The 23,612-nt window shown below is 31.6% G+C and overlaps 5 protein-coding genes across 5 annotated transcripts; 1 reads left to right on the top strand and 4 right to left on the bottom strand.

The window, feature by feature from the left end:
* Positions 1–406: 406 nt before the first annotated feature.
* On the bottom strand, positions 407–4,276 carry LOC125820051 (2-alkenal reductase (NADP(+)-dependent)-like). The gene is made up of 5 exons (XM_049499469.1): positions 3,954–4,276; positions 2,682–2,859; positions 2,011–2,177; positions 1,132–1,214; positions 407–955 (listed from the first exon to the last, which is right to left on the bottom strand). Exons 1-5 carry the CDS (start codon positions 4,176–4,178, stop codon positions 577–579), a joined length of 1,032 nt encoding a protein of 343 aa, XP_049355426.1. The 5' UTR covers positions 4,179–4,276; the 3' UTR covers positions 407–576.
* Positions 4,277–5,341: 1,065 nt separating this feature from the next.
* On the bottom strand, positions 5,342–6,807 carry LOC125820039 (polygalacturonase-like). The gene is made up of 4 exons (XM_049499458.1): positions 6,347–6,807; positions 5,981–6,270; positions 5,646–5,874; positions 5,342–5,566 (listed from the first exon to the last, which is right to left on the bottom strand). The coding sequence occupies exons 1-4, from the start codon at positions 6,779–6,781 to the stop codon at positions 5,348–5,350; spliced, it is 1,173 nt and encodes a 390-aa protein (XP_049355415.1). The 5' UTR covers positions 6,782–6,807; the 3' UTR covers positions 5,342–5,347.
* A 6,626-nt stretch (positions 6,808–13,433) lies between these two features.
* LOC125820042 (polygalacturonase-like) lies at positions 13,434–14,889 on the top strand. The gene is made up of 4 exons (XM_049499461.1): positions 13,434–13,864; positions 13,950–14,239; positions 14,331–14,559; positions 14,655–14,889. Exons 1-4 carry the CDS (start codon positions 13,439–13,441, stop codon positions 14,871–14,873), a joined length of 1,164 nt encoding a protein of 387 aa, XP_049355418.1. The 5' UTR covers positions 13,434–13,438; the 3' UTR covers positions 14,874–14,889.
* A 228-nt stretch (positions 14,890–15,117) lies between these two features.
* On the bottom strand, positions 15,118–17,232 carry LOC125820038 (polygalacturonase-like). The gene is made up of 3 exons (XM_049499457.1): positions 16,780–17,232; positions 15,922–16,211; positions 15,118–15,719 (listed from the first exon to the last, which is right to left on the bottom strand). Exons 1-3 carry the CDS (start codon positions 17,224–17,226, stop codon positions 15,269–15,271), a joined length of 1,188 nt encoding a protein of 395 aa, XP_049355414.1. The 5' UTR covers positions 17,227–17,232; the 3' UTR covers positions 15,118–15,268.
* Positions 17,233–20,179: 2,947 nt separating this feature from the next.
* On the bottom strand, positions 20,180–22,907 carry LOC125820381 (probably inactive leucine-rich repeat receptor-like protein kinase At5g48380). The gene is made up of 2 exons (XM_049499813.1): positions 22,005–22,907; positions 20,180–21,075 (listed from the first exon to the last, which is right to left on the bottom strand). Exons 1-2 carry the CDS (start codon positions 22,905–22,907, stop codon positions 20,215–20,217), a joined length of 1,764 nt encoding a protein of 587 aa, XP_049355770.1. The 3' UTR covers positions 20,180–20,214.
* Positions 22,908–23,612: the final 705 nt, after the last annotated feature.

The raw sequence follows: 23,612 nt of genomic DNA, 5'->3' as shown, positions 1-23,612 counted from the left end.
ACGAAATTGGTTAACCATTAAATAGAATGAATTAATATTAACCAATTAACAAGCTTCTTAATCTCAACGAAATAAAATAATTAACTTAATTATAAACTAACTATTTCAAAAATATAAACTATTATATAACTAAACTAGTCAACCAAATATTTAAGTAAAACTAAATATTTTTGGGACGATTTTCGAATGATCATAAAATATACTAATTACATACATAATTATGTAAAACAAATATATTATCTAAAAATTATAAAAGTGACAAAACTAGTTAAAATAACCTGCAAACGATATATATATATATATATATATTTAATTTTATGAAACTAATTATTTTAAATCATTTGAAGATTATGGAGCTCAAAAATTAATTACTATCGGGGAGGGTCAAAATTGGGTGTCAACACCACAAAACTCAATACAACTTTTGGTTTGTACAAACTTAGCATACTTGATAAGATATGTTTGTATGATGGAGAAAATTACACATCAATCTTGATGATTTACATGAGAGTTATTTGTTGGTACTAAGTTACACGACGAAAGTATTTTCCATCGTATCAAACACACTCGATAAGTTTATTCACGAGCAACGAGCACCACCTGTTTTCCAACATTTCGACCAGAGAAGAGGCCGACTAGAGCACCTGGTGCACTTTCAATTCCTTCAGCTATGTCCTCCACATATTTCACCTTCCCTTCTTTTATGTGTGGAGTAACCATTTCTACAAATTTTTTGTAAAGGGGAAAGTAGTCAACAGCCAAAAATCCTTGCATACGGAGTCGTTTTGAGATGAGGCAGAACAAGTTGTGAACTCCTTCATTTTGCTCGAGGTTGTATTGTGAGATCATCCCACATACAGCGATTCGTCCATGGATTCTCATGTTGAGAAGAACTGCGTCAAGCATCTTTCCTCCAACGTTCTCAAAGTAGATATCGATTCCATCAGGGAAGTACCTGGTTGTATTCAGGAATGATATAATTAAGTAACTAAAAAGTGTGTTCTCTGTAGCAGCTTAAGAGATGGTCATACACTTCAACAAACTAAATCAACATTTGGTGAGAAATATATGTTATTAGAAAAATCAATAACACCAAAAGAACTTAAATACCATGAAAACATCGGCTTTTACCTTTTCAAAGCTGCTGATAAATCTTGTTCCTCTTTATAGTTAAATGCTTCATCAAAACCAAATTTGTTCTTCAACAGTTCAACCTAACAACAAGAAAAACAACGAAAACATTGAGATCGGATCAGAAGTACTAGTCCCTGCCTAAATTTACATGATTTTGTTCGCGTAATATTATCCAACAGTAGTACCAACAGACTTCAAGCAATATCACATACTTTTGTGACTTGTGAAAGATCAAACTGTCTAATAAATGAATAAATATTTCTCATTTCTAATACACGCAATACCTTATATTGTTCAATTAGTCACAAGTTGCTAGAAGAGTATCTTTAAGAACCAACTCAGTTTCTAGCTGTCCTGACAGTAAGACGTTATTCATCTTGTTGAAGTGTGTAACCATCTCATGTAAGAGCTTCATATATTAGAGAGATCACACTTTTAATTTCTTAACCATACGGTGTCTTATTAACGTCTTCCCAACAAATGAACCTGATTCTTTTCTTCTTAAGCCAAACACATGGATATATTTTTTTTGCTTTTTCTTTGAGTGCATAGGACTTTTGTTTGGTCTGACATCATGTTGAATTGTGTGACAATATCGTACATTACATTAAAATTCAGGATGGTATCGGATCTCAAACCTCCTACTTCGTGGACGATGTTCTTGAAAATAGACTACAAGTCATGCATTTACTAAGCAAGCAATGGAAAAGGATCTTCCAGCCTCATGATTCCCCTGTTTAGAGGAATGATGGGGCAACGAAAGTCGGTTTGACATTAGCTAAACCGAATATCATCAAGATCCGAACATGCTTTGAAATCAATAACATTGAGAAGATCAACCATTTTGGTGAAGAGCGTTTCACGAAGAAAGCTTACCTTTTCTTCGCTTCCAGCACTTCCAACAACATAGCAACCTACAAGTTTAGCGAATTGTCCAACGAGCTGGCCAACAGCTCCAGACGCAGCAGAGACATACACAGTTTCTCCTTTCTTTGGAGAGCATAGCTCATAAAAACCTCCATAAGCAGTTATCCCAGGCATCCCTAAGAATACAATTACATTAGTTATTTTTCTATTGTTTTAACGCTAACCATTTTATAATTCTCCATTTGATGTGTGAAAAATAATCAGCAAGGGATCTTAGAGAACTGTTTTCAACACAAAAAGTGCAAATTTGGGATAAACGTAGACCTTAATACGCCTTCTGTTTCCACAATGAGAAGAAAAAATAAAAAGTTTTCAAACTTAGAAACACAAACATACATTGGACTGTTTTTGTGTAATGCATTTTAAAAAGGAAAAGGATCAGTTCCAGCAAAGGTTGAAGCGATTTGGTTTATTCGAGATATAAGCATTGAAGTATATGATCATCTAACACCCTTCCCCCACAAGTCCAGAACAGGACATCTCGTGCGTGAACAATATAACATGGATGTCCAAAAACGGACAAACATTCTCAAAATTATGTTTCAGAACTCCAAGACTTTACGATATGGAATACGTCTCGACATGGTACTTCCCATGATGTTCTTGACAGAATGACTTACCTAGGATTCCTGTATAATAAGAAAGCGGCACATCCGTATTGTGAATTTTAAAGAGAGTCTCAGGAGCCTTGATGACACTGTATTCTTCCCATCCAGTTATTCCCCAAACTAACTCATCTTTCTTGAATTTTGGATGAGCTGAATCCACAACTTTAGCCACACCAAACCCCACAATAGGCTACACAATGTAAAACAAAAAAGGATTCAATTGCCATTCATGTATAAATTATAAAAGGCCATAATACATAAACAAACACTTAAATTTAGCCTCCGCTGATAAGTAAGCACTCCAACTCTGATAGTGCACATCTAGATATCTCAACTAGGTATTAACTGACAACTAAACACTCCAACTTGTCCTCAGTGTGTTTCGTGGACACCGACGCTACGTGGCACATAAATTTTGAAGGTGTCTAGATGATCATTTTGTAAGTTGGAGTGTTCAGCTACACAACTGAGACGAGTTGAGGTGTCTAGATGAGTGCACATCTAGACATCTTACTAGCAACTATACACTCCAACGCATCTACACTGTGTTTCGTAGACACCTAACACTGATGTGACACATAAATTTTAGAGATGTTTAAAGGTGCACATAGACTATTTCTGTTTAAAAATCCAACTCTTTTTTACCCCTTTCCTAGAAGCTCCATCTTTTTGTTCCCTTTGTACTCAATCAAAACCACACCTTACGATTGAAGATAGAGGGTGCGGTACCATGTAAAACCTTCTCCAGAATTCAGAACCCATAAACTCAAAATTCTAACTCGGCCTCTATTCATCATAACCAGGGACAGAGCTAGAGTTGTAGCAATAAATTCAGCACAATCTAGTAGCTTTGGTTCAAAACACTTAAATTTGGCCTCAACTGACAAGCAAACACTCCAACTCCGACCGTGCACATCCAAACATCTCAACTTGTTCTCACACTCCGACTCGTCCACATTATGTTTCGTGGACACCTAACACTCGACATGACACATACATTTTGGAGATGTTTAGAGGTACACAGACTATTTGTATTTAAAAATCCAATTTTATTACCCCATTCCTAGAAACTCCAATCAAACCCACAATCTCAAAATCCGACATAGAGAGTGCTTACCATCTAAAACATTCTCTAGAATCCAGAACCCATAAACTCAACATTCTAGCTCCGTCTCAAAACTAGAGATCTAGTCAATCAAGTATCTTTTCTAGAATTCAGAACTCATAAACTCGAAATTTCAAATATAAAATACCATACTATAAAAATAAAAAGATTGGACTTACAGAGCCAGGAGTAAAGGAGTCGGTATAACTGCCTTCAGTTTTCTTCATACGAGGTCTCATATATGGATCACAAGATAAGTAAAGATTTTTAACCAAAACAGTATTTGAATCTTCTGGAACTTTCAATTTCATACTACTGATTTTTAATTCCATATCTGATTCTTTTGGAAATCCATTTACATAATCTTTTAGTAAGATCTGTTTGTTACTAATTTCTTCTCCCATTTTTTCACTCTAATTTTTTTTTTCTCACACACACTGTCTATGTATCCATATAAATATTATATAATGAAGAAGTATGAAAAAAAACGTGAAAAAATGGGCGGATATTCAATGTATGTAATTGAATTATTGTTGGTGTCAATAAGATAAGGTGCTTTAATTATGGGTCTTGTTCATGATGGGGATATTGGGTTAGTGGGCTTTTTTTATTTTATTTTATATTTTTATTTTATTGCCCATCGAATGTTTGATACCCATATTGAATTCTGCTTAAATATGAATTTGCGATGGGAAATCTCACGAGTTGAGTAAAGTGTTTTCTAATAAAAGCAACTTTGTATTCAAGAAATTCAAATCTGAAATTTCTGATTAAGAATTAAGAACTATTTACTATTCCACCATATCTCTGGTGGAATAGTAAATAAGATGAGGTGCTTTAATTATGGGTCTTGTTCATGATGGGGATATTGGCTTAGTGGGGTTTTTTTTATTATTTTATTATTTATCTGGTTCTCCGATACTCATATTGAATTCGCTTAAATTTAAATTTACGGTGAGAAATTCTACATCAGAATAAAGTAAAGTGTTTTCTTAAAAAAGGCAATTATGTTGTACTCGAGGAATTTGAACATGAAATCTCTAATTAAAAATTAAAGAGATTATTATTACACCACGATCTTTATAGGTGATGGAGATATTGGCTTAGTGGATGTAAACTTTTTGACTTTTTCTCCAAAATCAACTTTTGTGATAGTAAATACAATAAAATATCTCAATGTCTTTTATTTGCTTTTTGTAAAGTAGAAATTAAAATTTGTGGATTCTGTTACTTTATGGAATCATTTTTAAGTAGCATATATATTCATATTTATTCCCAACCATTTATAGTTAAATTATGTGCAAGTCATACATCAATCATCATTTATCACGTGTCATATTAAATTTTTTATTCGTTTTTTATTCTTTTTTTTCTCCCTATCTTCTTCACCTCAACTTCTACAAAAGCATCTCCAATGTAACAATCATTAATTAATATAACAACTTAGTATATAAATAATATATTATTACAAAAGAATACAAAATACATCATTATAATTAGATTATTCATCTTCATTATGTATAATATAATTACCAACTATATTTTCATGTATAAAAGTATATTTTGTTATTATTTATAAGCATCTACTAAGTTCTTCAAAACCAGAAGCTCTTCCTCCAGCATTAACACATGAAGCTTCAGCTCTACCATTTTTATAACTAAGATTCACACCTTCAAGTGTTATTCCACTACATGGATTTGTTTTGCTACAATCTAATTTCACTGCGATTTCTGTAGCTGATGTTCCATGTATGTCTTCATATGTTACATCACTTATCTTTACACCTGAGCCCTGAAGAAAAAAAATCATATAAGAGAAAACGCGATTGATATTATTCATCTTATTATATCATAATTGTGATAATCAATACCTGATTAGGACAAATTTCATGATTAGGACAATAATTTTGATCTATGATTATTGGATTTTGAACATTAGTCATAACAATATGTTGAAATAAAACATTTCTAACAAAACCATTGCTAGGTCTTGCCCATGTTTTTACTCTCACACCATTCTCAGTATTCGTGAAGGTAACCATCTTAACTGTCACATTTTGTACTCCTTGCTCTTGAGATTCCCAACCTAAGCTTCCAATGCTACACAAATATCGAGATTTTGAACATGCATTTTTGTAAGAACGATTAATCAAACTAAATTCTCTAAAAAGATAGGAATTAATCATTGATATGTTGTGTTTCAAACCTAATTCCATGGCCAGGGCCACAAGCAATGCCTTCAATCCATAAGTTTGAATTTCCAGGGCCAATAGATATACAATCATCTCCAGTACCAATATTCGAGTTCATAATACTCACTCCTGAAGATGATTGTACATGAATTCCATCTGTATTAGGGCTATTTCCTGGAGATAACACCTTCACTCCTTGAATCATCGCGTTATGGCAACCATCTACTAGAATATGGAACATTTGGCTATTTTGTATAGTTACTCCGTTGATTACAATGTTGTTTGAGTTGTAAAAAGCCAGTGCCTGAAACCAAAATTTAACGTAAAATATAAAAACATTGTTCAACCAAACATTTAAAAAAATGGAAAACTTAGCGTACCGTAGTTCCTTTAGGACAATTCTTGTTAGAGTTTTTGCAAGCCCAAAGACTAGCACCTTGACCATCAAAAATTCCACCATAGATAGAAACTCCATTGACTTTTTCAAACTTTATCCAACTTCCTTCATTGCCAATCACATTATAATCATAAGGAGCTAAGAGAGTTCCATCGATACGTATAGTAATAGCGTTACTTTTGCATGTTTGGCCATTGAAATATATGTTACGAATCAAGTAATTTCCACGTGGCACATAAATAGTGGACGCGCTCGTAGAACCACATGCTGATCCCCATGCACTCAAAAATGCTTTTGTTGAATCTATTTTGCCATTGGATTTGGCTCCAAAATTTTGGACATTGTAAATGGTGTTTGTTGCTAATGATAAGTTGAAGAAAAAGATGAAGAAAAGTGAGAATATTGCTAAGAGACTCATTTTGCTAAGGGAAAATTGGAATATTAATTGATGAGGAATTGGAGAAGGTTTTGAGTGATATTTATAGAGTTTGGGGTATACTCTCATTGGTAAATAAAAATAAATATTATTTTAATAGTTGCTTTTTGGATTAGAATGAAAGTTAGGTTATTTTTTCAATTTGGTCATGTTGGGATTTGGGAAAATAAGACTTTAAATCATAATCCAACACATGCAATCACATGGCCCAAAATCAAGAAAATTGTTGGCACCTTATTTTAAGGAGAAAACTAAGGGGATAAAAAGTTTCTTATACATTTGAATATTAATTAAATGACTTTAAATGTTAGCAATGTAGTTGTGTTTTGTTACATACAAACATTTAAAATATAGAAAAACAATGCCCATGCCCCTTTGCAACCTTCCTCTTTCCATTTAAAATTAATATTCCTTATTTGTCTAACAGATTCAATTTTGCGTGAATATTTATAATCAATAATATTCATCATCAATAATATTCTATATAAATGTTGTTAAAATATTTTAACGATTTTGAATGCAATAATATTAAGTCAATTACCACTACATAATAAATTAAAAGAATACTTTGATTATATTCACGTAATTGAATGTTTCCTAGTGCATACTCTTTAAAGGTAATAAAGTGAGGCTCTAACATCACATGTGTTGAATTAATTACGATGGAATGTTAGGAACAATTAATTAAAGAGATCCCAACACAAATAACATTAATATATAGCCTGACAGATACATTGTTTATTTTTTTAATTGATATACATAAATTATACATTGATTATACACATATTCAGTTAGATAAACAACTATTTAGATTAATATAATTCTTCTTAATTTTAAAGGGACTAGGTCAAAATTAGGTGGATACTACTGTTACAAGATCTTATGGATTTATCCTAAGTTGAATTTTTTGTTTATGGATAGTAACTAATGTTCATGGATTGTTTTTTGTCTATGGGAAAGTATATATAGGCTAGCTACTAGGTATTTGATAGCTATAATTACGCAAAGCCACACATGCATGGTTAAATTGACATAACTTCTACGTGTAAATATCTACCTCCTTCCTCCGTCTTATTTTAATTGTCACGTTTCTCTTTCAGCGTGCAAGCCTTAAATCATAAATAAGAATTTAGTTTCACTAATTTATATTCACTAGCATAGCGCGTACATATATAGATAAACACACACTATATGATCTTTAGTGGTAATTAATTAATGGCAATAGCTTATTTGCCGTTAAATATGTATTTTTAATAGCAATTAACACTATTTGTAAATGTTTCTAAAGCCTATTATTGTTTATAACAACATTGGATCAAATGACAATTAACTAAAGACGGTAAAGACTTTAACATCTTTACTAATGTATATATTTATTGCTGGTGAAAGTTATTTTTGTTGCAATGATCACGTAAAAAAGATAAATTTGCAAATTATAATTTCTAGTTATATAGTTAATACAATATTATTTATTTTTAAGAATAATTAATATTATGAGTGAAATTGAAAAAAGGTAATTGAAAATGATTGCATCCTCTACCATAAACGTGTTAAAGAATTTGTTATAGTTGTTGAAAAATTAGTAAAGCCAAGCAAAAGTGGACTTTAAGATCTCTATGATGGAAATAATCCTAACTTTGAAATAGTAAAGTTAGCACTACAAATTCACATCATTTTTGTGACTTTTTACATTACATACTTTAATAAAAGCCAACCTAAAACATGGGATCCCAAAAACAAGGATACGTGCATGCATGAAATTAATTGGCATAATATATATATATATATATATATATATATATATATATAAAAAATATCTAAATTGGTCCGATCAGCTGATAAATAATCACTCCAACTTTGAATCATTACTAGAAACGAAGGTATATTTCCATTACAAATCAATGAAAAATTTGACTAGAGGGAGTTGCTCAGATGGTTGACTTTCAAGCTTAAGGTTGTTAGTTCAAGTCACCAAGGGAGCAAAAAGGTGGGAGCTCCTGTTCGGGGGGAGGGAGGAGGATTTAATAAAAGTTTTGTGCTATAAAACATGATTTTTTCACCTCAATTCCCACCAAATCAGCTCACCAGAAAAACACATGATAGAAAATAAATTCTCGCTAAAATATTGGAAATCAGATTCCCATTGAGATACTTGGAATCAGATACCCATCCATTGAAATACTAGGAATAGCACACTACACTGAATATCTTTCTTTGTTGATTCAATAACTATATCTGTGGGAATGAATATTTTTCAGCAGAAAATTCAATGGAAATATATTGTAACTTTTTTAGTAGTGAGTATGCATTATGTCAGTTGAACATTCTTAACTTTCTAAATGACTATCTAGACATCTTTAAAATTTATGTCACACAGAATACACATGTTAGAGTGTGTAGTTATCCATTGAGGCCAAATTAAAATATATGAATGTGCTATTAATGTATTTACTTGTCTGCTGAAGTTAAATTTAAGTGTATATCTATGTATTACAATAACTTAGCTTTTTTGTTTATACTTAGGTTGATACTATTACAACTTGAATGATTTATTAGGTTGATACTATTACAATTTGAATTTGTTTATACTTAGGTTTACTTTGTACACCAAATATATCCAGCAGCCATAAAGTTGGCTGTTGTAGAAGAATAGACTACTAGTAGCTTTTTAGGAGCCTATAAAATGCACACATGATTAATAGGCGATTAAATTTGGATGGATCAAAATAATTGAGCAAATAAATTCGGGGTCATTGGCCAACGTTACTAAAAGTTACTTGGAATTAGATTGATCGAGTCAAAATGGGCCAAACAATTGAAACATACTTCAATTTATTCAATTCTTATCAAGATTTAATTTGTTTGGTTGTTTTCGTACAATTTGTTTAATTATCAAACAAAACTAATAACACTTTCTTTCCATAGTTATTATAGATATGATATATTACATATCAAATAAAAAAAATATTTTATTTAAATAATTTGATAAAAATTTCATGAGCTAATTTTAATTACTTACATACATACATACTTAGTACTCCCTCCGTCCACAATTGTTTGGCAGGTATACTAAAAATAGATGTCCAAGATTAATTGTCAATTTAAACAATCAAGAAATAATTAGTCACTTGTTTCCAATTCTGCCCTTAATGATAGTGTAGTTTAATTGAAAAGTTATGTGGACTTTTGGTATTCTTGGTATAGTAGAGTTATATTAGTCAAATTACACCTTGTATTAAATTTTCCTTGAGGGGTGTGCATGACCTTATCCTGACAAACAATTGTGGACGGAGGGAGTATAAATTAATTCAACTTTTAGATGAGTTGAATTTGGGCGGGTCAATATATGAAGGGCCCATTTACCTTTATAATTAGTAAAAATGACATAAATCTTATAGTGTTAAGAGCTAATTACATTTTATTTCTACTCTTTTTCAAATTATATAAAAATCTCTAAAATTAAATGATTTTGGATACATCAACAAACATGGGGATACATAGGTCGTGATATATTGCTATCTAGAAAAATTGCGGATAAATAGCTCACAGACGTATCCGAGAGGAGAGATGTATCCGAGAGGTGATAGAGATGTATCTGAGAGGTGATAGGGATGTATCCAAAAAAAATTGTAATTCTTATAATTGTATTTTTTTTAGAGATTATAATAAAATAAAATATATATTTTGGTAATTTTTCCGTATAATTAGTTATGAAGGACCCATTTACCTTTATAATTAGTTATAGATGCATTTCAATTTCCAGGTAGCAGTCATGTCACAATCTTTGAACACAAGGATATTTTCAGTTGATAGTGATAGCATTTTTTTTATTATACAAGTTGAAGCATTTACTACTTACATAAAAAATAATAATTAAAATCCCAAACAAAGTGATCTTTGATACATATGATATGTAAGAGATAATATACACTCCCTCCATTAATTTTAACTTTATAATTAGTTATAGATGCATTTCAATTTCCAGGTAGCAGTCATGTCACAATCTTTGAACACAAGGATATTTTCAGTTGATAGTGATAGCATTTTTTTTATTATACAAGTTGAAGCATTTACTACTTATATAAAAAATAATAATTAAAATCCCAAACAAAGTGATCTTTGATACATATGATATGTAAGAGATAATATACACTCCCTCCATTAATTTTAATTTATTTCTTTAATTTTTTTTAATACAGAATTCAAAAAATTCAAGAATTAATATTTTAAAAATTTTGTAATCATAAATTAAAGATATGTTAAGTATATTAAAATGTCTTTTATTTTGTGATTTTAAACATGTCACAATGTGTTTATCCGAATTCAATAACTTTGATTCAAATTTTATATATATTCACTAATTCAGAATAAATAATTGATTTTAACTCACTAAATCAAATAAATTAAGGTAAAATCTTAGACTCATCAAATTTATAAAAATTAAATTCCGAAGTCGATTGCGAGCTGTTAATTGTAAAGTTGCATAGCTCATTCACATCACATATATACATATCATAAAACTGAAATAATAGTTGGCCTATAGCTACAACAAAAAATGAAGGGGGGGGGGGGGGGCTTAAGAATATTAATTAATTAATTAAATAAGAGAATAAAACAAAATTGATATTTTGAGCTATTATATATCTTGTCCATGTAACAGTTGCATGTATATAACAAAGGAGACGTGAAAAAGGGTTTACTGCATATTTCATGCATGCACGTATCCATATTTTTGGGATTCCATGTTTTAGGTTTGCCTTTTTTCGCTCCGTTCATTTTTATTTATCCATTCTGAATTTTGTACCTCTCAGTGTATTTTATTATAATATTTATATTAATTAATGTATTAGTCCCATGTCTTCGAAAAAATTTGAGGAATAAATAATTAATGTTGAGGATAAAACAGAAGAAGAATAATTGTCTTTAATTTAATTTTTGATATATTAGAAGTGATAAATATATGTGAAAATTTATTTTTGAAATAGTGGAGGAGTAAAAATGAATAGACTGACGGAGTATATATTAAAGTATGAAGAAATTAGATAAACATATGATGTGAATTTGTATGGCAACTTGACTATTTGGAAGCCACTAGCTAGGCGCATAGAGTTAGAAGAATTGGCATATAAGAGAGATCTTAAAGTCCACTTTTGTTTGGGTTCTAAGTTTTCAACAAGTTGTAGTCAATTCTTTAAAATATTTTGTGTAGATAATATGCAAACAGTATTTCCAATTTCAAAACCTTATATTCAAAGCTTCATGTGACATGACTTTCACCTAGAAGCTAAAAAAAAGCATATTAAATGTGAATTTTGTTTAAAATATAATTAAGTAAAATAAAAGTGTTCTCTATGTAATATGATCATACACTTTAATATGTCAATTAAACTATGTGTATTTTTGCTTAAATTCAACTATAGACCAAAACAATACATGAATATCCACAAGGAATAAGTTCCTATATCCATAAACAACATTCAACTTACATAAATTAATCCATTCAAACTTGTAATCCCTAGTATATATCCACCTAATTTTTTACCCTAATCCATATGATTAATTAGTTCCTAATAATATTCAATCCTAATTAATTTCACACATGTGATGTTAGTGTTTTGCTTATAACTACAAATTAAATGAATTGCCAAAAATGGTATAAGAGTTTTAATATATCAAATGGAAGCAACAATTCTATGAATCAAAATATCAGTTTTATTTTATTTCCCTCTTGAAAAGTTTGTTGGACAAGTTTTTATTTTAAATGGAAAGTGGAAAGTTGCAAAGGGGAATGGGCATTATTTTTCTATCATTTTAATGTTCGTATATAACAGGACACAACAATACATTGCTAACATTATAATAAGACAGATAGACTTGGTGTGAGGAATATTCTGGAATTAATTTTAGAATGAGTTTATCCTATATTGGTTAGGATAAAATTGTAGGATAACTTATTTTGGGATTGTAGTGTTATTTTTATCCCACATTGAGAGTGAAATAAAAATTTCTGGAATAACTAATTCCGATATAATTAATTTAGAAATAACTTATCTCGAGATCATAGTCTTATTTTTAGGCACATTGAGAGTGACATAAAAATTTATGGGATAACTAATCCCGAGATAATTAATTCAGAAATAACTCATCTCGAGATCGCAGTGTTGTTTTTATCCCACATTGAGAGTGAAATAAAAATTTCTGGAATAACTAATTCAGAAATACCTTATCTCGAGATCGTAGCGTTATTTTTATCCCACATAAAAATGAAATAAAAATTTCTGATATAACTAATCCCAAAATAATTAATTCATAAATAACTTATTCCCCAATCAAACGATGATTACTACTAACCCCCTCCCACCCCCCTAAAATAAGGTGCCAACAATTTGTTGATTTGGACTCGTGTGATTACTTATATTATTGGATTGTAATTTAAAAGTCTCATTTCCCCAAATCTCAACATGACCAAATATTATTTGAAAAACCTAACTTTCATTAAAAATATCATCTTCTTTTTTTACCTCTATAAATATCCCTCTAAACTACTCCAATTCCTCATCACCATTCACCTAACCATTTGATCAATTAATTAATCCTTTAAATCCCTCTTAAATCTTGTACCAATTTTCCCTTAGCAAAATGAGTCCCTTAGCAGTTTTCTTCTTCTTTTTCTTCAACTTATCATTAGCATCCAATACCATTTACAATGTCCAAAATTATGGAGCAAAATCCAATGGCAAAACAGACTCATCAAAAGCATTTTTAAGTGCATGGGGATCAGCATGCGCTTCTACGAGCGCGTCCACTATTTATGTGCCACGTGGAATTTACTTGATTCGCAAGGCATATTTTAATGGTCAAACATGCAAACGTAACGCTATTACTATACGTATTGATGGAACTCTTTTAGCTCCCTCTGATTATAATGTGATTGGCAATGATGGAAATTGGATAACATTTGAAAATGTAAACAGAGTTTCTATCTATGGTGGAATTTTTGATGGTCAAGGTGCTAGTCTTTGGACTTGCAAAAACTCCAAAAACACTTGCCCCGAAGGAACTACAGTGCGTTATGTTTTCCATTGAAAATGTTTTTTAAAATATTTGGTTGAACAATGTTTTCATATTTTACGTTAAATTTTGGTTTCAGGCTCTAGCTTTTTACAACTCAAACAACATTGTAATGAACGGAGTAACTGTACAAAATAGCCAAATGTTCCATATCTTAGTAGATGGTTGCAATAATGCGAAGCTACAAGGAGTGAAGGTGTTAGCTTCAGGAAATAGCCCTAATACTGATGGAATTCATGTACAATCATCTTCAGGAGTGAGTATTATGAACTCAAATATTGGTACTGGAGATGATTGTATATCTATTGGCCCTGGAAACTCTAACTTATGGATTGAAGGCATTGCTTGTGGCCCTGGCCATGGAATTAGGTTTGAAACACAACATATCAATGATTAATTCCTCATGTTGATTCATCTTTTTTCGACTAAAATGTATGTCCAAATCTCGATTTTTGTGTAGTATTGGAAGCTTAGGTTGGGCATCGAAAGAGCAAGGAGTACAAAATGTGACAGTTAAGACGGTTACCTTCACGGGGACACAGAATGGTGTGAGGGTAAAAACTTGGGCAAGGCCTAGTAGTGGCTTTGTTAGACATGTTCTGTTTCAACATATCGTTATGTCTAACGTTCAAAACCCGATAATCATAGACCAAAACTACTGTCCTAATCATGAAAGTTGTCCTCATCAGGTACTAATTCATCACAATTATGATAAAATAAGATGAATCGCGTGTTCCTTTACCTTAATCTAGCTAATTACATTACATACTTTCTGTTTTTTTAGGGCTCGGGTGTGAAGATAAGTGATGTAACGTATCAAGACATACATGGAACATCGGCTACAGAAGTTGCAGTGAAATTAAATTGTAGCAAAACGAATCCATGTTCTGGAATAACACTTGACAATGTAAATCTTAGTTATAAAAATGGTCGCGCTGAAGCTTCATGTGTTAATGCTGCAGGAAGAGCTTCTGGTTTCAAAGAACTTACTAGCTGCTTATAAATAACAACAAAAATTACACATTTAAGTATGTATTTTGTAATTAAATTTACAGAATATAACCAAGAAATACACTCATATACGAATATTAAATTTGCTATATGTACCTAGAAGTAGAAAAAAAAATGAATGTAATGTAATTTTTATTTGTTCTGTTTTGTTCAATGAGCTTCAAGGAGCTGAAAATCGCGACTTCTGGTTTTAGTCTATTGTATGTAATTGAAACTTCAAATAGATGAAAGTAGAAAGACATTCTATTAAAATGAATAGTGAGACAACAATTTCACTTTCAAATCGCGCTATAGACTCAAGTAAACTTTTCTAATTTGAAAGGTGAAAATGACAAAGCTAAGCTAAATATACGAAAAAATATGAACTATTTTTTATCGAATTTTCCCTTACAAACAACTAGTAGGTTGAATTACACCAGTAGTTGTTCCTGCAACATTAGCACATGAAGCTTCAGCAGCTGGTTCATTCTTATAACTCAGATTAACATCTTCCAATTTTATTCCTTTACATGGATTTCTCTTACTGCAATCAAATTTCATCGCGACTCGTGTTGCTGAGCTTCCATGTATGTCTTGATATGTAACATCACTTACTTTCACACCCGAGACTTGTCCTGGACAATTTTTGTTGTACGGACAGTAATTTTGATCGATAACAATTGGATTTTGTACATCAATCATCGTAACGTGCTGGAAAAGTACATTGTTGACAAATCCAGTACTTGGTCTGCCCCATGTTTTGATCCTCACACCATTTTGTGTGTTCATAAACATAACTGATTTTACTGTCACATTTTGCACCCCTGCTTCTTCAAAATCCTTTGCTAAACTTCCAATGCTGCACAAAATAGACGCAGTTTAAGTTATATACATCATCAGTTTGAATAATTTTTACATGTTGTAGAACGTCGCATGTCTTATTTTCAAGATCACAGGTCCTACATTTTAAGGATGTTTACCCATAAATCATGTAACATTTATCTGTTGTAACAGGTTACATGTCTTATTTTCAATATGACAGACCTTAACACTAATATTACCTGATTCCATGGCCAGGGCCACACGCGACATTTTGGATCCACAAATTAGTAGTTCCTGGACCAATGGATACGCAATCATCTCCAGTACTGATTATCGTGTTCAAGATTGAGATATCAGACGATAATTGAACATGAATTCCATCAGTATTCGGGCTTTCCCCCGGGGCATAAACCTTAACACCTTGCAATTTCACATTTTTGCAACCATTGATGACAATATGAAACATTTGGCTGTTCAATAAAGTTAGCCCCGTTATCGATACATTGTTAGAGTTAGAAAATCCCAGAGTCTGCAAAAAAATAGCAAGAAAACAATAACAATTTTTAAATTTAGTTCAAAAAACAGAACTTAATTAATACAAAAAAATTAATAAACCATAATAACAATGTAAAAAATGTCTTGACAGTTATTCACATAAAGTACACATTTATCCTTATTTGAAGGAAACGTTACACTCATAAAGAAAACTGCTAATTTTTTGAGTAATGAACAGTCTTTGATCAACCTATATCACGATATCAAATTATCTAAAAGATAACTATACGTAACAGCAAGTTACTTGCTATAACATGATAAAGTAGTACATATAGTTACGTTCTTTATGTTGTCAATATATACAAGTTAAAATTCGCCCCTAGAACAGTTCTTGCTAAAAAGGAAAGAAATTTGTAAGTTATACTATCAGGTTATCTAAAAGATCATAACTAGCACATAACCTCGATAACAAAACAAAATAGTTATATCTAATGGGGTTGATAACTACATGTAACAATTCATAAAAAAAAAGTGAGATTAGTACTAACATGGAAAACAAAGTACGCACTGTGATACTGTCAGTATATATAAGTTAAACGTACCGTAGCTCCTCTGGGGCAGTTCTTGCTAGAACTTTTGCAAGTCCATAAACCAGATCCTTGTCCATCAAGATTACCACCAAGAATTGAAACACCATCAACACCTTGAAATAAAATCCAATTTTTTTCATTTCCAATCACATTATAATCGAAAGGCGCTACGATTGTGCCATCGATACGAAAAATTATGGCATTGTTGTTGCATTTTCCTTTAAAATATACTTGTTTAACTAAAAAATTCCCTTTTGGTACATAAATTGTTGATGATTTTGAAGAGTTACAAGCTAAGTCCCAAGCAGATGAAAATGCATATGATGAGTCTGTTTTGCTATCTGATTTTGCACCAAAGTTTATAACATTTAAAAACATAACATCAGCTATAGATTTTGTGAAAAAAATTGAAAAAAATGAAATTAGAAGAATTGAAGAAAAGGGGTTGTTAATTTTCATGTTTCTTGATGAAATATGAAAATTAAAAAAAATTTAAAAAAAATTAGAGAGGATTTCAAGAGTTGAGAATTATGAGCAGTTTCTGAGTTATGAGCTTTAATTTATAACTTCTTCAGTTTTGCACTTCATAAAAGAATGATCTTTTTATGGAATAAAAAAAGCAAGAAAAACTGTTTTTTTTTTCAGTATAACTTACTTTTAAAAAAATGAAATTTTTGAGAAAAAAGAAAAGGCAATTAGAAAAATATTCTTTGGTCACATGTTAAAGAGTTTAGCCCAAAAAAAAAATTGTACTAACTAAAAGTTTTTTTTAGCAATAAGCTAAAGAAAACAATTTGAGCTTAATTTGGCATATAATAGGGTCACTGACCTGAACTGTTTTTTTCTTTTTCGATTTATTAAACAGAAAAAAATATTCCCCGTCTTAAATTATCTGTCATGATTTTTAATAACAGTTGTCTCAAATATTTTTTCATTTTTAAAAGTTTGAGATAAAATTAATTATTTTTCATTTTATTTCATTTTAATATTTTTTTAAGGAACGTATATATTATACGACAAACAATTTAATACGAAATGATTTTTTTATATGAGAGAAAGTGAAAGTTGGTTATGAAAAATTAAACGTGAACTTGTTCAAGAAAAAGAGAAGAATATATATATAAAGCTTCTTTTTTCATATAAAACGGTTCTTTATTAAGCTTTATTAATTCAGTTAATTGACTTTTTAGGCATGAACAATTTATATCCTATTTTATAGTGCTACATGGCCACGACAGGTTTACACAATTATAGGAAAACCATTTAGCTTTGGAATTAATACACTGTTTATTTTTATTTATCTTTTAAAAAATATGCTTATTTTAGAAAATTAAGATGTTTGACTAAGTTTTTGTGAATATTTTTTGAGTAGTAGAAGTTATTTTTTCCGCAAAAACACTTTTGGAAACATTGATCAAACAGAAATTATTAATTTTTAGTATTGAAAATTAACGTGGTGTCTTTTTTATTTCGAGAGCCAAACAAGTTTTTCTTTTATGTCTTTTAAATATTTTGAATTGTTAATTATTGTGATTTGTAGTACTTTTTATGTAGTTTTCAAATATATAAATTTTATTTAATAAACTTAGAGATTATACATAAGAATTCATAATCAAATGTAAGAAAATTTGACTCTCCAAATTCGAATTGTGCCATACGAAAAGAACAGAGTATATGATTAAAAATCTTTTTTTTTAAACAAATAATTAAAATTTAGCCAAACACACTATAAGTTTTTCTAAATAAAAATATCCATACCTATTTGGTCCTTTTTATTGATAATAATCATCAAAACATAAAAGGAAACTACAAAAAGTTCAAATTTTGAGCTAGATAAAATGAGAAAAAATAATAATTCCAAACATGTTACTGCGAATCTTAATAGTTCAATCGATTGTTTACATATTTTTTTAAAAAAAATATATTATAAAATAATATGTTATTCCTATATGTTTTCCTCACAATTTTCTTGTTTGTCCAAAAGAGAAGTTGACGACATTATCACTGTTTGTGAAAAAATAACGGCTGAGTATGTGCATCGTCGTGGTGTTGGGTTTGGGTTGGGGGGGGGGGAGGGGAGCTGCACCATCATGTAATAAACATACTAGGATTTTTTATTTTATTTTTTTAAATTTTTCGGCTTGACTAATTTAGATTCGCATCGAAAAATGTCGTAAAGGATAAAACATGCCTGATCAACTTTTTTTTTTTAATTTAAAAAAGATGGAATTTACCAAAAGTTTCTTTTTAAATTTGAGTTATGTGTATTTACATCGTATTAATTACACCATTATGAAACACATAAAAACAAGTACACATTTTTCTAATATACAAGTCTAATTTTTATTTTATTTTTTAAAAAAAATATACAAGTCTAATCGACACAAAATACAAATAATGTTTTCCTTGACCTACAAGTTTAATGATTATTGAAAATAGAGATTAAAATACGTCAAGTTACATTTGGGAGAAACAAAAAAAAGAACACGTCAAGTAATATAAAGTAATTTCAAGTTGCTTAAGCTTAACAAAAAGAGGAGACACGGCACACAAAAAATGTGCACCTTTTTAGTACAAAAGTTACCATATAAATATGGCATGATCATTTGCTACATATCATTTAATTATTTTTGTAATCATTTGGTGTTCCGAAATCATAATCTCAATTAATTCAGATTCGTGTCATAGAAAACTTATTATATATGGAGATTTATACTAGAGATGACATTTGATTATATGTTTAAACAATGTATATAACTCTAAATAAGAGGATATGAAATGGATATTGAGGAATATGGTAGAAGGTTAATAAGAAGGTTAATAAGTAGGTAGTTGATCGTTGTCTAGTTTTCCTTATTACTATAAATATAAACACACTTAAAGCATTTCGATTTTTTCGAGTTTCATGCGAGTTTTTTATCTGAACTATCACCCAAATGTTATCGAAACACACATATATGTGCAGGGCCACACAATCTTTCTCAAGTGTCAGAATTAACTAGACTTCCTTACTGACTAGACTCAATGTAGTTAGCATCTATACATATTTGATATTACTGATCAAGTGTCGGATTCACGCATTGCAGGACCTATTTAAAAGGGAGGCACTCTCAACAAGGTTTTTTCCATTCCTAGGGGCTCGAACTCAAGACCTCTAGTTAATGGTGCGGGGATTGAAGTTGGTTTTGAATATCATGGTTATAGTGTTTGAAAAGTGCTATTTACAGTTGACAAAATGCTGATGTTCTGAGGAACTACTTGAGGCCAATTTTAGTGACAAATGACTACAAAATGTTAACTAATTAGTCAATGCAGCATCAGTAGATTCTTTAAGACAACCACAAATGCAATCAAATAAATACAACTTTCCAATAATACTGTAAATTATAAACAATAGTACTAGTTCTATAGACTTCAAATGCCAGTTGATAAGAGAGTTTTCTATACCTAGTCGTCGTTTCGACCTTGAGAAATTGTCTTGAGTTTGTCATAAACTTCCAGCATTGTTGGCCTTTCATTAGGTAAGAACTTCACACAGTCACAAGCTAACTCTAGAAATTCGAGGATCAAATCGTTGATTCCTTTCCCAAGCAAATCTTTATCTGCATCAAGTAGACAAGGCGAGTGATCAAACAGATTTCTCGAGCTTGTCAATTCATGCGGTTCCTTCCCTGTAACCAGCTCGAGAAGCAGGACGCCAAAGCAGTAGATGTCTTTCTTGTAAGAACCTAAACATGAATATTCAGCTACTGGGAAAAGACTCCAACTTAATGCAGCATCATTCTTACTCCAAATTTTTGCTTCCCAAAAGTTGGATATTTTGGGATCAAAATTTTGATCTAGCAAGATACATCGCGTGCTTATGCTTCCGTGTGTAACGTGCAATTTGTAACCATGATGAAGCCAAGCTAGACCTTTTGCTATCCCAAGTGCAATTTTAACTCTAAGACGGAAGTCTAAAATCTTGGCCTTGTCTTCGTTCGAGTGCAGCCATTCATGAAGACTTCCATTAAACATGTATTTGTAAACGAGAAGTTTTTTTTCCCTTTCAACACAGAAACCTATTAGAGGCAATAGGTTCCGATGCCTCAGACCACCAAGAGTTGTAATCTCCGAGAGAAACTCGTCCTCCAAATTCTCCCAGTCATTCAGCTTCTTGATTGCAAGTGTCCAGTCATTTGGTAGAATAGCTTTGTACACTTTGCCCAGCATTCCATTACCTACCAAATAATCTTCACCAAAATCAGAAGTTGCGTTTGCCAGCTCGGTGAAGCTCATTCTTGTAACAAACTTCTCCAACTTTAATATCTGTAAAACAGCAAGTTATCATTGGAGCACACACAGAACAGAAATTTGAGAAGCTTATTGCTATCATGTATGCTCATCAATCATCAACAACACATACAATGTAACTCCACAAATAGTGTCTGGGAAGGGTAGAGTGTACGGAGACCTTACCCCTACCTTGGAAGGTAGAGAGGTTATTTCTGATAGACCCTCGTCTCAAGGAAAAACATACCAAAGTAGATCGAAAAAGAAATAACACAGGTGAAGAAATCATGGAAAAATGCTATAGAAAGCATGACAAAGCTTCTGAAAAAAAAGGGAATAGTAACTACAACAAAATAGTGCGATAATCAAAGTGCAAGAGACAGTAGATAGTAACAGAAACCGAAAGACAAGACACTACAGAAGAAATACTACGACTGCTAGTATGGAAGGATAAGCAAGGCTACCCGTGTCCTCCACAACCTCCTATCTAAGGTCATGTCCTTGGTAAGTTGCAATTGCGTCATGGCCTATCTAATCACTTCTCCCCAATACTTTTTCGACCTACCTCTACCTCTTGTGCAACCATTCATAGCCAACCTCTCACACCTCCACATTAGGCATCCCTGCATCTCCTCTTCACATGCCCCAACCATCCCAATCTCACTTCCCGCATCTTTTCCTCCACCGAGGCCACTCCTACCCTGACCTGGATATCTTCATTTGTAATCTAATCTCTTCTAGTATGCCCACACATCCACCACAACATTCTCATTTGGTATTAGGGCTCAATCGTGAGCTCTGTAGGTAAAAAAAAATGGCAAATGAATTTGTACCTCCATTCAGTTCTCTAGTCAAGATTATACGACATGATGGATTTGTAAGGACTAATAACTAAACTAGAACTACAGAAAAATATTTAGCTTAACAATACAGGGGAAAAGCTGGAAAGTTAGCAAAATCTTTACCTTCTGGTGTCTGCTTAATTCCTCTTCACCTGGTGGATCACTTCCTGGACTATAATGTTCCTTTGACCTCAGTTTCCATATGTTTGGTGAAAATATCTTGTTGATAGCCTTGGTTGGAAATTTATATAAGCAAAGGACTAAAAATAATGTAAATAAAAATACCCAACCAAACACAAATGCTTCGATAAATGAAGCACGATCGATATGTTCCCATATCCAAGAATCCTCAGAATCCTCACATTCTTTCAAGGGCTTCCCACAAAGCTCTGGATTGTTTGCAAAACTTTTAGCTGTGATTCGTTCGCTAACAAATGATGGCACTGGTCCAGTCAAGTGATTGTTGGCTACACTGAACGTCATTAGGCGAGGCAAAGAGCCAATTCTGGTTGGAATTTCACCTTCTAGATTATTATTGCCCAACATTAGAAAATTAATGTATGCACAATTAGCTAAATCTGGTGGTATATTGCCAGAAAATGTGTTATTTGAGAGATCAAGTGTTGTAACATATTTAACTATCATTGAAATATCAGAAGGGATGGTTCCATACAAGTTGTTGCCAGAAAGCTGTAAATCTGTCAAGCTTGTACAATTTTGAATGCCTCGCGGAAACTCACCTATTAGTCCTGAGTTTGAAAGTATGATCTTCATTACCTTATTCTCATCACTATTCCAGCATTCAATTCCCATGAAATGGCAGACGAAGCCTTCGGTAGCATTGCTGAAATCCCAAGAGCCCAAAGAATCAAAAGGATCTTGTAATGAATCTCTTATCGATTTCAAGCAATAAAAATCACTCTCTGAAGCACTGCAGACAGAAATTCTGCTAAGTAATATCAATAGAAAGCCAAGAAATGTGCAGATGAAAAAGAAAGGTCTTTTGCTGAAGTTGGTTTTCTCCATATCTTGAGAGACTTCCTGAAGAATGATTATGCTTTAGAATTTACACATATTGTAGCAATGTCAAAGCTTCAATTTTTGTCTCTGTTTATTGATGATTCTTGAATTCATGGTTTGATTTTCTCAGCATAGAAGTTTCAAACATATGGAAGTTGGGATAAGTGAATAGACAAATAAGAATGGGCAGCACTCTTGGGGATTATAAAACAAGAGAATTTCATTAAACAGAAATTTTCCTGTTTTTTCTAGACGAAGGTCTATCGGAAACAGTCTCTCTGCCCGGCAAAGGTAGAGGTAAGGTCTGCTTACATCCTACCCCTCCCCAAACCCCACTTGTGGATTACACTGAGTATGTTGTTGTTGCTATAGTAAGAATAAACAGAATTTATAAGATTTTGAGTTACTGGTTCAACCTTACTTGTATAGCACACTGAAGTCAACTACTAAATACAATTGATTTGTTCTTATTTGTAAGTATATATTCTTTTTTCAAACTGGTTGATTTGTTCTATTAGTATACAGATTCATAGTCAACTTCTCTTCTTTACAATATGCAAATAAAAGCTATCTAAATAAAGAAACTGCAAGATGATGACTTGAACAGATTCATATATATTACAGTTACAACAGAAACTATCAGCATACAGACTCGAGGCACGGATTTAATGCTTTAATATAGTGTATTCCTAATTTGTTTTTCTCAGTAAC

This window comes from Solanum verrucosum, unplaced genomic scaffold (genome assembly GCF_900185275.1).
Source record: "Solanum verrucosum unplaced genomic scaffold, falcon-dt-bn FXZP01000229.1, whole genome shotgun sequence".
In the NCBI taxonomy this organism is placed as follows: Eukaryota; Viridiplantae; Streptophyta; class Magnoliopsida; order Solanales; family Solanaceae; genus Solanum; species Solanum verrucosum.
Note: the sequence above shows the minus strand (reverse complement) of the source record. Positions and strands in the feature narration are given on the sequence as shown.

Coding starts and splice junctions, on each gene's coding strand:
- LOC125820042 (XM_049499461.1), top strand. CDS start 13,439: ATGAGTCCCTTAGCAGTTTTCTTCTTCTTTTTCTTCAACTTATCATTA. Junction 13,865..13,949: donor CTTGCCCCGAAGGAACTACA/GTGCGTTATGTT, acceptor TTTTGGTTTCAG/GCTCTAGCTTTTTACAACTC. Junction 14,240..14,330: donor GGCCCTGGCCATGGAATTAG/GTTTGAAACACA, acceptor ATTTTTGTGTAG/TATTGGAAGCTTAGGTTGGG.
- LOC125820051 (XM_049499469.1), bottom strand. CDS start 4,178: ATGGGAGAAGAAATTAGTAACAAACAGATCTTACTAAAAGATTATGTA. Junction 2,178..2,681: donor TTATTATACAGGAATCCTAG/GTAAGTCATTCT, acceptor TTGTATTCTTAG/GGATGCCTGGGATAACTGCT. Junction 1,215..2,010: donor GTGCTGGAAGCGAAGAAAAG/GTAAGCTTTCTT, acceptor TCTTGTTGTTAG/GTTGAACTGTTGAAGAACAA.
- LOC125820039 (XM_049499458.1), bottom strand. CDS start 6,781: ATGAGTCTCTTAGCAATATTCTCACTTTTCTTCATCTTTTTCTTCAAC. Junction 6,271..6,346: donor ATTGTCCTAAAGGAACTACG/GTACGCTAAGTT, acceptor TTTTGGTTTCAG/GCACTGGCTTTTTACAACTC. Junction 5,875..5,980: donor GGCCCTGGCCATGGAATTAG/GTTTGAAACACA, acceptor ATATTTGTGTAG/CATTGGAAGCTTAGGTTGGG.
- LOC125820381 (XM_049499813.1), bottom strand. CDS start 22,907: ATGGAGAAAACCAACTTCAGCAAAAGACCTTTCTTTTTCATCTGCACA. Junction 21,076..22,004: donor AATTAAGCAGACACCAGAAG/GTAAAGATTTTG, acceptor GCTGTTTTACAG/ATATTAAAGTTGGAGAAGTT.
- LOC125820038 (XM_049499457.1), bottom strand. CDS start 17,226: ATGAAAATTAACAACCCCTTTTCTTCAATTCTTCTAATTTCATTTTTT. Junction 16,212..16,779: donor ACTGCCCCAGAGGAGCTACG/GTACGTTTAACT, acceptor ATTTTTTTGCAG/ACTCTGGGATTTTCTAACTC. Junction 15,720..15,921: donor GGCCCTGGCCATGGAATCAG/GTAATATTAGTG, acceptor TATTTTGTGCAG/CATTGGAAGTTTAGCAAAGG.